An 11,853-nucleotide genomic window follows, 5' to 3' on the forward strand; every position below is an offset into this window, starting at 1 on the left:
TTCCCCCAGGAGTCTTAAATGGATCCAACCAGATGGAGCCATCGATTTCAGCAGCAGCTTTGAATCAATCTCCTTTCCTGCCTGGATGTTCGGTCTTAGCAAAGTACCACCAGAGTTCTTCACTATTTCGAAATAGAATCCCTCCATTTCACCTGTCAATAATTTCGCTAACTCATGGTGAAACTTTTTGGTATCCCACTTTCTATCAATGTCAACGCCTGATATAATTCGTCCACTCCTCTCTAAATCAGGCTCTTCTGCTTTCGTCGGTATTTTCGCTCTTCCCATTTCTAGTATCATAACATCCTTTGAAGCTATCTCAGATGCTCACGGTCGACCAGCAGAGCGCCTTACATTCTGAACGATTGGATACGGCGGCGAGGTAGAATTACAGTCTTCTGTATCTTCCAGAGACGGGGTCTCTGTTGGCTGCGGTTCTCCCTCTTGAAACTGTCGGAAATCTCCTCTGTAATTCTGCTAATGCGTTATTAGCTGGCTGGGTCTGGCGAACGAAAGTCATCTCTGATGCTGTTAGTTGACGTTCGGCTCCGTGTGTAGCTTCAGCTACATGTGCATTGCTAGGAATTCTTGCAGTTCCACTTGTCGTTGATGGTCCGTGCTCAATTAACGAAGTTAGCTGATTAATACTGTCGATCGCAGCTTGTGCAATTTCTTTCACTTGTTCGGGAATCGAATTCTAAGGGGTCGTTGCCATCTTTGTTTGGCAGCACATGGCAGGGAACTACTTCGAGGTGTTATGGGTACAGGGATTTTGAGAAACATACAAAATTAATTACAAACAAACACAAAATTAATTACAAACACAAAATATTAATTTACTAAAAATATAATTAATAGGAATGGTAAAATTAATTTGGAGGTTAAACAAATGTTTAAGAGATGCGAAAAATTAATTCTATCAACATGTGAAATTAATTCATACACAGTTAAAAATTAAATGCACCATTTTGACCAGAACCACCCTGCAAGCAGAGCCTTTTGTTACGGTACATATGCTTTGTACCGAGAAAAGACTCTGTACGAATCCTGTCAAGTTCTTATTGAGCACGCTCAGCGCATTGCTAAGATACAGTTTCGAACCCAGGCCGGATCGCCCTTCATGTAAAATGTAAACAAAGCGCAAAAAAGAGTCGTCGTGTAGAACTTGGAGGTTTTGCCACCTACCCTTGGTTCGCTAAGTCTAGTTAAAATTGAATAAGAAGAGTTAAGGTGAAGAATGAAAAGGATTCGTGCTGCCTCTGTTGTGGGCTGAATGCCTGAATTTGTGCGGTGCTAAAAGTAAGTACAACTTTATACTGCGGAGCCACGATGGCCTCGCCAAGAAGATCGCAAAAAAGTCGTCCGTCTTAGACTTAGAAGTGGAACAGTTTAGAAGCAAACACAACCGAAGCAATACGGCCGGATAAAGTTGCAAAACCGAACTCTTATCAGCACCGGAGGACAACAGTTGAAAGGACATTTAAATACAAATTTCCTTTCTAATCAAGTACACACAAATCGTAACCGTTCTTCGTATGCGCGCGTGAGTAGTTTCGTTTGCTATTTGTTAATGTGTCTTTTATGTAATTTGTATTCACCTTCGCTGTAAATGTGTCACCTGAGCACCCACCTGATCACCATTGCCGGATTAGCGAGCTATAGGCAATTATACTAATTAAAGTAAAGTTAAATTGAAGACACCAGAAATAGAATGACAGCAATGTACAACCTGGAAGGGAGATAGTTTGTTCTAAACACTCATATTATAAGTGAAACCGAAATCTTTGATTTGCACCCCTAAGAGACATTGCACCTCCTGGCAATGCTAAACAAATTTGGTAAACGTGTTCTGATCATCCTCTCGACTTAATATAAGCTGTCAAAAATGATAAAAATTACTAAAATTATAATAAAAAGGGTTATCAAGATAAGACTTTCTGCAAAGTTTGCATGGCTCTGATCTCCCTTCTTGGAAAAAGTTTTATCTCGATCGTTGTAGCATAATTTTTTAACATTTCTTTTGGGCAGGCTCCACAATCACACTGTTTACCACACACATCACAGCCCTTGTGCAGTATGGAAGGTTTTTGTATCTTCTCATTAAAAAATGTTTCAAAAACTGTTTCCACATGCCTACATTTAACTTTGTTTTTAACAAATGCCCTCATTGTCGGATCACAGTAACACAAGTGGTGTGCACGGTAAAACAATATGGACAAAACATCAGAACTATCCCTTTCACCCCTTTCAACTGCTTGAAGGTAGGATTCCATGTTCCCTGGCACTCCAAAAATAACAACAATTTCAGATGTTGGGTATGTTAACTCCCGTTCTCAGGGCACTAGCTGTTATTACCAGGCAAGTATTTCCATTGTGAGACTAAATCAGTCCTGAAAAAAAATTATATTATCCTTGATGTCTGGAGGGGTCTTTCAGTGATACATAGTCCCTAATTTTACTTTTTCATGGAAGGAATTGTTGAAAAGTGTCATAAATGTCACCACGTCACTGCTTTTAATGACTGGCAGAAAATTATGATTTTTTTCATCATGCACATTGTTTACCATATCATTGATAAGCCAATTAAAGGTATCCTGTGGTTCACTCTTAGGATGCATTCCTTTGAGGTGATCTGGATCAGGATCAGTGATCCAAGATCACTCAGATCATGGTACATCAAAAAAACTGATGAATCCACTCTGGTCATGGATTCATCAGCTCCTTTTGTTTGATGCACAATGATCTGAGTGATCTTGGATCACCCCAAAGGAACACACCCTTAGCTTTTTCAGCAATATATTTGACATTTCTTTTGTCAGGTGACATCCTAATGGTTTTGACAGCTGTCATATTTAACATCTTATTAATTTTATTAATTTTTCCCCAACTTTGTCCTGGCTGTTGCGGTCAGGCGAACATTGGAACTTTCAGAGTTACTTTTACTGTATGTTGCCAACTACAGAATAGGCAGCCTGGAAGGGAACTTGGCCATGAATACCAGTCCAACTTAACCAGTGTAACATGAATATCACCATGTGAATATGTGATAATTAATCAGTAATTAATGTTGATTCATTGTAGCAAAGACTAAATAATTCCAAACTATTAATAAAAATGCTCAAAAGTATGCATGAGTAACAACAAAAACAGCACAATATGCTTTCTAGTAAACTAGCTTATCTCTCAAACCAAAATGATACCATAATTAAATTATCAGGTATATACAATCATGATTCAATTTAATTCTTAGTTTCATTTAACGTTTTATTTAACTTATTTCAGGTTTGTACATAATTATCCTTCACCGACACAAAGGAAAATAACAATGAAAAACAGTACAGATGAGTATTACTCATGATCTGTAAGAAGCTGAAAAAAGACTGACAACTCACCAAATAACCACACAATGAGTTTCATCTAAAACAACGCCCAAAATATTTTCTTCGCTCAAATTTGAACCTTCTGAATATTTTACTTGAAAACAACAAATCGCCGGGGTCGCCCTGTTTAAATTCCTCGAGCTTCAAACAATTCATACCGAAAACTTGGTAAGTTTGGCTTTGGTCTTCGATCAGCGCAGTTAGTGGGCAGAGAAAATCAGAGTTAAGAGTGCTTTTGCAACTCTTTTGCGAACGGGAGCGAAGGTTGATAAGCTTATGAAATGAAAGATTTTCCGTGACCAGTGACCCTGGGTAAAGATACGAAAGTCCCAGATGTGAAAGACTTGATAGAAGCTGACTGATGCTTACGTGTAAGCAGAGTATCGTCAAGCATTTTCGCACGATCTCCTTTCGCCCGCCCTTTCGCCGCCATGTTTTTCTTGCATCCAGTGGGCTCAGTTTCGACCATCGGTTTCTCGTACAAGTTGATGCTCACACTCGAAAAACCAGTTTGACGACTGTAAACCGGTATGGCTAGCCCGAGATTTGGGGCTACGGCGACTTGAAAGCCTAAAGCAGATTTGTGCAGAGCCTCTTTTTCCGTCTCCTGTCCGCTCAAAAAAGCGATAAAAGAGGCTCTGTTCGCAGGGTGGACCAGAACGTGCCTCCGTAGATTCCTACTACCACCGGGTGCGGCCAATGCGCAATTCCTCCCAGATGACCTTGCGATCGCGACACGTAGACAAATAAATTCCGCCGACGGCAGCAATGTGGAGGCCGAAGCCCCCACAATAAACCACTACATTTTAATTCATTTCATTTCAGTGGAGGCTATTTCAGTATAGGTTTTTAGTAAAGGATATCTCTGACGAACATAAATCTAGAACATTAGGGGATGTTTTAGAAAAACTTAAATTCTTGTGGTTGTGATTTCCTCGGTATCGCAGTCACGTTTGCTTTTATACCATCTCATACTTTCAGCGTAGAGGTATAACTGTGATATTTCAATTTAACGCTGGCAATACGGAATAAGGATTCTGTTTCAGGCAACACCGTTCTGAAGTTTAGTGGCTCCTCCGTTCCTCAGAACCTGGAGGGTGTAACACTGATATTTTCTGTCTACATATCTCCGGCACCTAAAGTTAGTAACGACACTCGCGGTCTCGTCTTATTTTCAGGGTCTGAACACAGTAAAGAAAAGCCGGCCAGTTCTTTGAAAACATTTTACATCTGTATGATAGCTGTTGCCTTCCTAGGCGTAGCGATCGCTTTGGTCATGTGCCTGTTTCAACCAGCTAAGAGGTGAGATTATAGTTTCAAGAAACAGAAAGTTGACTGCGTCGGTTGGTAATCCCATCCGGTGTTTGGGTCGTGAGGATTGCGTGACGATTTAAGTAAAGGTCACGGTTTGGGTCGTAACACAACCATCACGACCGAAGTAACGACGGAGAAGAAGATGAACCGGTGGGCAAGACAACTAATGCCCCTCGGGGATGTATAAGATCCCCGTAGGATTTAGCGTCCAATTCAGGTCATTCCTGTATTACTGTACCATTTTGAACCGTTACTTTGTACGTAGAGCCTTTACTAAGTCTCAGGCCTTCAGTGTACGGACAAAAAAGAGAACTTGTCTTGTCCTTAGTAAATTGTTCCCCAGAATGTTGGGTAGGAAAAAAGGAACGACTGAAAGCCCATATGGGGGATTAATTCTCTTACCTCTCATCCGCTCTGCTTACAATGCATTCTGTGTCAGCTAACTCTCTTTTGTTACGTAATATCTTATTTCAGCCAAACTACATGTGGAAAAGTGTCAGACCCCCAGAAGAGCAAAAACTCCTTTAAGCTGACGAATTATGTACCGTGGATAAATAAAGATGATCTATCTATCTATGTATCTAAAAGTCTTCACCGGGAGTGTCGCGTAGAGGTCAACTCTAAGGAAGATAAATAATTGATTCACGAACCACTGTAAGCTCTAACACTGTTCTGGTGTTGTCATGCCAGAGGACTGTACACGAACAGGAAAAACAAAGCTTTTATCCAACAGTAGCGTCACGCGTATTTGGGGCAATTTGACCGCACGGTCCACACCCCGTGCAACTCATCCATCAAATAAGTTTGTTTATTATTCTTCAAAGTATAGCTGGTCAAACGCGAAGTAAAGATGCTTAAAGCTTTAACTTTCGCCCTTAGCTGTTGGTTAGCCGTAAATTCTCGAGCGACCTCCACTATTCCCCTGCGCGACGCGCAGCCTCGTTATTAGCTAGGAAAGTCTTCCCTTTTGCCTCTAACTGGAGTGCTATTCAGCCCGACTAGAATGCAAGTAGGCCTCGGCTTTTTTGTGCGGCCCAGCACCCCACAGAGCTTGAATCGAACAGATGAATCTTAAAAATGATTATAATTTTCTTTACCCTATTTATGACCTGGCCAAAAATTTGATACTCAAGTTATGACTGTTGCGGCTGGCACAGTTGCCCTAAACATAAGTTATGAAGGGCTTTTGCTGATGGCCTTTTTGACAATGATAAAAAAGTAGCTTCTTCTAAGAAACATACCCAATTCAAGACTAGAGTGCTAAAACCATACCCTATTTAAGACCAAAATGGCCAAAATCGAAATCAATAAATTTGTCCACCCCAAAAAGAAAACAGAAACAGAAAAAAAAATTAAAGTTTCAAAGTGCCGATCTTTTTGTTGCCATTATGGTCACTGATGAAATGTGACAATTTGGGTCAGTGGATCATTGCATGCATGTTGCGTGACTATTGCTTGACAAGGCATGAGACTGCCCCAATATCATGAATCTTTGTTCACAATATTTGCCTCATTAGGATAAGCGTTTCAGTTTTTATTAAACTAGGAAAACGTAATTTTCCAAGTTGTAGCGGCGAAGCGTATTACGCCGCAAAATGTAATAAACATCACAAAATGTAATACTAACGTAAAATGTAATAATAATCGCCGCAAAATGTAATACTACCGCAAAATGTAATAAAGTTATCAACGCGAAATGTAATAACTTTCCAACGCAAAATGTAATAACTTTTTTAACGCAAAATGTAATAACTTCTGAATTGCAAGTATGTTCAAAACAAAAGATATGACAGGCCTACACGGACTCCCCTCGTGAATTGCGATAGCGACGCATTTTAGCCTTCAATTAAATTTTCGTTCTAACGAGCGTATCTTTTAGAGATTTGTCTTTCTTATATGATATAATTCGGAGGTTTAGTAAAGATGCTTTTCCGTAAGCATCATTTTGTTTGTCCTCCGCCATGTGTTCTTCGGTGTTCGTTGGAGGACAGTAAGAAGGCGTTTTTGGGGCTGTGTAATCGACATCCTCGTCACCAGATGTACTTAGCAGTAATTCGTTGTCTGACATGTAGCTGCTTCAGCAGGACCGCTCGGTTTCGATTCTTCACGAATCTCTTCAGCTGCTGTTTGGAGCGTGACAACTTTAAATTCAATGTTATTCAGGGAAAGGTAGAGAAGTTTCTCAATTCCGTTCCGCTCGAATAGTTGTTTGGTGATCTTTTTATATCAGGATAGTCTGTGGTTAGGATCGAAGTTGTAGCTTTCCTATTGGTCCTCCCTGAAGCGAGAGGGCCAATGAGCTGTAAGGGAAGCTAGAGTGTGTTTCTTTGTTAAGGCTATTTTTAAGCTTGGGCTTCCCAAATGGAAGTGAGATCGCTCAAGAGTACTATAATATACTTTTACGCTGTGCTGCGTATTATACTCAGTCGAGGACAAGGCCTCGGGTGTTTTTAAGCGCTGTAATTTGCGTATTATACTCTTGTTTTGTACATTTTTGGGTTTTAATTTTTCTTTTGCACTTTTCTCTTTTTATCTACTCCTTTACCAACTGCTTACAGAGAGATTCACGGCAATTACACTGACTTTCAATCATGTGTTATTTAAATTAAGGTAAGCCTCTCACTGGGAAGCCAAAGTTTCTTTAACAATCTCATGGCAATCAATCAATGGCAAAATCAATCAGTCATAGCCTTGTATCAGAAAAAAGAACATGCATTTGCGGATAATTTCATAAAGCTTCACACAAAACAAGGTCCTCCTGCTTCCTCACGCACACCCCTTCCTCGTTCAACCAACATGGCAAAGGAACATCTTTCTTATTTTGATTCGAGGGTGTGTAGAATTCATAATAAAACTAGTAGACCTAGTATACAGGTTATTTATAACTTAGGTTCCGAAAAGTCAGAATCACGATACTGTTACTAATTTTTGACTAAGTTGAACATACTTGCCATTCAGGAGTTATTACAATTTGCGTTATTACATTTTGCGTTGGAAAGTTATTACATTTCGCGTTGATAACTTTATTACATTTTGCGTTGATGTTATTACATTTTGCGTTAGTATTACATTTTGCGGCGTAACAAAGCGATTTCATTCCCCCTCCTTCACTCCTTCACTCCTTCACTAGGTCACTTCCTGTGAGACATTGGAAACCCGGAGGGGGGGAGGAACTCCCATATGAAAAGGTCAGGGATGCACGTCGCAAAATTTGAATTTTACTCCGAAAGGAGACTAATATGGGAGTTTCTCGAGCTTCATTAGACCCCTCAAAGATACCACTTAAGAGTGTGTCCATGGAAAAACCAGGCAGAACCAGGCAAGAGGTGATGCTGCGCAAATCACCGATTTTGCTCAAACTTGGCACAAATGTTGGGTTTGGTGAGTAAATGATTATGGCAAAAACTTAGGTCAAAATATTTCATTCCCTTCAAGTTAGGGAGACCCCCTCCAAAAATGGCCGTTTGTCACTAATTTACGCATATTTAATTAGCTGTCTTTAATTTAGTATTTCTACAACAAGGAAGGCCGTGTGAAAATGAAATCCACTGGATCATGTTCTCCTATTATCAGTCTCAAAGCACAGATATTCATTTGAAATTGACAATTTGATTTCTCTCCGTGGCTCTGTCTTAAGTAAGATACATATTTCGTAGTGTTGTGAATAGCCTTTAATTGATTGCAAATATCTGCACTGGGCAACAGCAAATACACATTATCCTAACATGGATAGTGAGAGCAATCACCGAAAGTTCTCAAAAAAGCCATAAAATGCTTGAGACATTTCTTTCATATACTTGATTTTCAGAGCTACATTTTGTGGCATTCTCACCATATCGAAAAACGCGGCAGAAGAAGATTCAACACATATGTTCCCTGAACTTATGTTTTCAGGCGTAAAATATAATGGAAACAAGAAATAACTGCGACATACGTGTCACTTAGACGCGATTTTGCGCTCTCGCTGATTCTTGGATTGCGAAATGTCCCGTTTTGTGTCATCTCTTCCGTTGCTTCGACCCAAGGTTTAAAGAGAATATCCATTGCCATCCCGCTTTCGTCATCAGAGATATCAACATTTGTCGAGAAAGCTACTCAAAAGGCCGTTTAAAATCCAGGAAGAGCCATCAGCAGTCGAGCAGCCGAAGAAAACCAAAATGGCTTCCCGTTTCAAATAAAGTTACTCTTAAACAAATAAAGTTACTTTTTTTCCGCTAGTTATTCAGCTTGTGTGGTATATACTAAAACAATTATTCACCTCCACTTCGGTGAATAATCGTTAATTATGCGGCTAGCTCCGAGAACAGGCAAGATGAACGAAATCATCGCTGTGATTGGCTACTCGAGCGAGCAGGATGGTGAATTCTTTATTGACCAAGTTGCTTGGTCAAGATGGCTGGATATTGGCCTCGTTCTTTTTTCTTCCGAATTTATGGACCTCTACTCCGTCTCGGTCCATAAAAACACGCAATAATAAAACTTGGTCAATATCCAGCTATCTTGGCCTCACGCTTGGTCAATAACCCATATTTGTTTATAGCGGAGCTCCGGCGGCCCGAAGGGCCGTCAAGCGGAGCACTATACCTATAGAGAAAGTAAAGGAAACTCATGAAATGATTTTCTCATGGTTATCATAGCTAGCGGTATTGCTCGATGGCGGGTACGCACGACGACGACGACGACGCCGAAGTTGCGCAAGATGGCAGCCATATTCCAGCTCATATATAGGTTGACAGAGACATGCAGCCTCGGTTTATAGCCTACTTCTTTGATATTGGACATCCATGTTATGGTCAATTGACACCTGTCAAAACAAGGTATCAGCTGACCAGTATCACATGACCATATTGCGGGCTCATAGCGATCATGTGCTTTTTAAAGTTTACCGCTGACCAAATGCTGGTTTCCCGGTTTTTCGGTTGGATCGCGGGCTCATGTCAGGTTAACTTGTAAATAGTTATTCGGAACCCAGTTAACGTGACTCAAAACAGTAATATTTCCGTGAGAAGCCTGGGCTCTTAGGCGCACTTCCTCGCGAGGCATCACGCGATCACCCGAGGGGTCGCGAGATAGCGCGCGAGATTTAAAGTTTGCAAAATTCACAACAAACAGGGCGGCGCGATGCCTACTTCGTAAAACTTTGTTTCCGCTAAGTTTAGTGAACTGTTTGCGATATCGCTTATTTTAACCTTCGAAAACATCCATCCTTCAGCCAATTTCAAAGGAAGAAACATTCTTTTAAGCCGCTGTGCTGGAACGTAAATGAAAATTGTGATGTTGATGTTACGATCGATCGCGCCGGCGCCGGCGCGCATAGATGCAGACTGCGCAGTGAAACCGGATGGGCAGAATTCGGTTATTTCAAAATGGTTGCTCCCAGAGCTCTTCGTTTTCCGACCGCTGGTCAAGGGGAACGATGACTCTGGGAACGAGATTGTATGTAGCCTGGCTAAATCTATATATTAAAACTGGTTCCACTCCTTTTGTTTAAGCTGGTTTCGGTTGATCTTGCCTGTTAGCGTAGTGGGAAAGGCATCCACAAATTCTATCTGGAAAGAAATAAAAAGGACAATATCAGTGTATGTTCTTCCATGTAAGGCATTTAATTGAGCTAGTCACGGTCAGGTCCTCGCTGGGCAAGTGTTTTACACGTACGTAAGCAAGTCTATCTCTAGATGGTAATGGTTTAACAGTTGATTGATAGTTCAAGTCTGAGCTTTTTTTTCTTAAAAGAAAGAACGCGAGCAAAATTTCAAATAATAAATATAACTAAATAACTTTATGTAAATGCCAAATCTATGTAGGAGCGCTTTGCCGATTGAAGACATTAACTAAATAAACAAATTTTGTAACTAAAACATAATTGACCTTCCTTGGGCTCATCCAGGCTCCTGTCTTCTTTGTCACGTAATCTTGTAGTTCCTTTATCATCTCATTTGGTTCTTTGTTCTTAAAATCACTGGACAACACGACAAATGCTTTCACTGACGCCTACAGAAACGGTCAGAAATGCGTGAAATTAGACCATGAATACTGCATTCCCAAAACAAGTTTTCTTTCTCAGACAACTTAACTTGACGAAATTCAAGTCGAGGAAGCGTGAAGCGCAAGATTGGAAACAGTACGTGTTTGCTTCTTGTGAATCAAATTAATTAGCTTGTTAGACTTTCAGCCTTGATTCCAGAATTAATTCTTCTTACGTATTAGTCTTAGCTCCATATCGTACTGGTAAAAAAATGTCAGAATCTGGCTTTAAAAGGCTTCTTGCAATGAATGCCTCTCAAACTGAAAGTTTATAATCTTTAACGTACTGTTAACGTTGAAGCGAATTTTCATCATTTTAACTTGAGCAGCGACTATTTCTGACCTGTCCAAGTGGGTCAGGACTGCTGACCACAGCACACGCCAAAACCGCTTGGTGTGAAATCAGACATTCTTCAACATCACAAGGATTTATGTTGACGCTGAAAGAGTATAATTTAATAATTTGATGAATAGATACATTGAAAAAAGTTAGTTCAAAGGCTAGTGTAGTCCAGTGAGTGTGACTGGTGAGAGGCACGTCACGTGATCAGATGATCACGGGCACATTCTTGTTGTCGCACTTCGCATGCTTGCCTTGGAAAGGTCTCGCATTCTAAATGCCAGCCGCGAAAATAACCTCCAGAGTGTTATGGCGCTTCTTCTCCAAGATGAGTTTTTTTTGGCAGGCGATACAAATCTTTTTGTTCAAATCATGTTTCATCCCTGTAAAGCTCTGACAAAGTGTAATCGGCAGTACTCGAATGTCAGATTATAAACAATCTAAAACAAGATGTTGCAGCAGCAAAACACTTAGATGTGCAATGCAAGTGGCTTCCTAGATGAAGTCTCTACCAATTTAACATGGTCCGTATTGGAAGTAGATAAGTAAATGGATAAGTTATTGGTGGCTTTTAAAGTTAAACTATAAAGAACAAAGTTTTTAAATTTAAAAAATGTTCATATTTACTCCTTACGTTCCATGTCGGTATATTTGCAGGAAATAGCCTCGTACTATTAGTTGATCAGTACTTTTTTTTTCTTACCCGTTAACAAATATGATGTCATCGGTTCGTCCTACAATCCAGAAGTAACCGTCTTCGTCTTTATAGCCAAGATCACCTGACCATTTATGCAA

At 40.3% G+C, this 11,853-nt stretch overlaps 1 protein-coding gene and 1 pseudogene across 1 annotated transcript in view; both read right to left on the reverse strand.

Annotated features, from left to right (window-relative positions):
- Positions 1–1,728: 1,728 nt before the first annotated feature.
- Positions 1,729–3,927, reverse strand: LOC149098596 (uncharacterized; annotated as a pseudogene).
- A 4,251-nt stretch (positions 3,928–8,178) lies between these two features.
- Positions 8,179–11,853, reverse strand: part of LOC110050644 (acyl-coenzyme A synthetase ACSM4, mitochondrial-like) — a 12,663-nt gene continuing 8,988 nt past the window's right edge. The window contains exons 9-12 of the mRNA XM_089277857.1: positions 11,762–11,837; positions 11,062–11,158; positions 10,563–10,685; positions 8,179–10,243 (exon numbers count right to left, since the gene is read on the reverse strand). Coding sequence (XP_089133983.1) covers positions 10,157–10,243; positions 10,563–10,685; positions 11,062–11,158; positions 11,762–11,837 — 383 coding nt within the window. The 3' untranslated portion in view covers positions 8,179–10,156. The remainder of the gene's footprint in view (positions 10,244–10,562; positions 10,686–11,061; positions 11,159–11,761; positions 11,838–11,853) is intronic.

This window comes from Orbicella faveolata, unplaced genomic scaffold, assembly GCF_042242905.1.
Source record: "Orbicella faveolata isolate gen_17 unplaced genomic scaffold, um_ofav_v1 contig_46, whole genome shotgun sequence".
NCBI lineage: Eukaryota > Metazoa > Cnidaria > Anthozoa > Scleractinia > Merulinidae > Orbicella > Orbicella faveolata.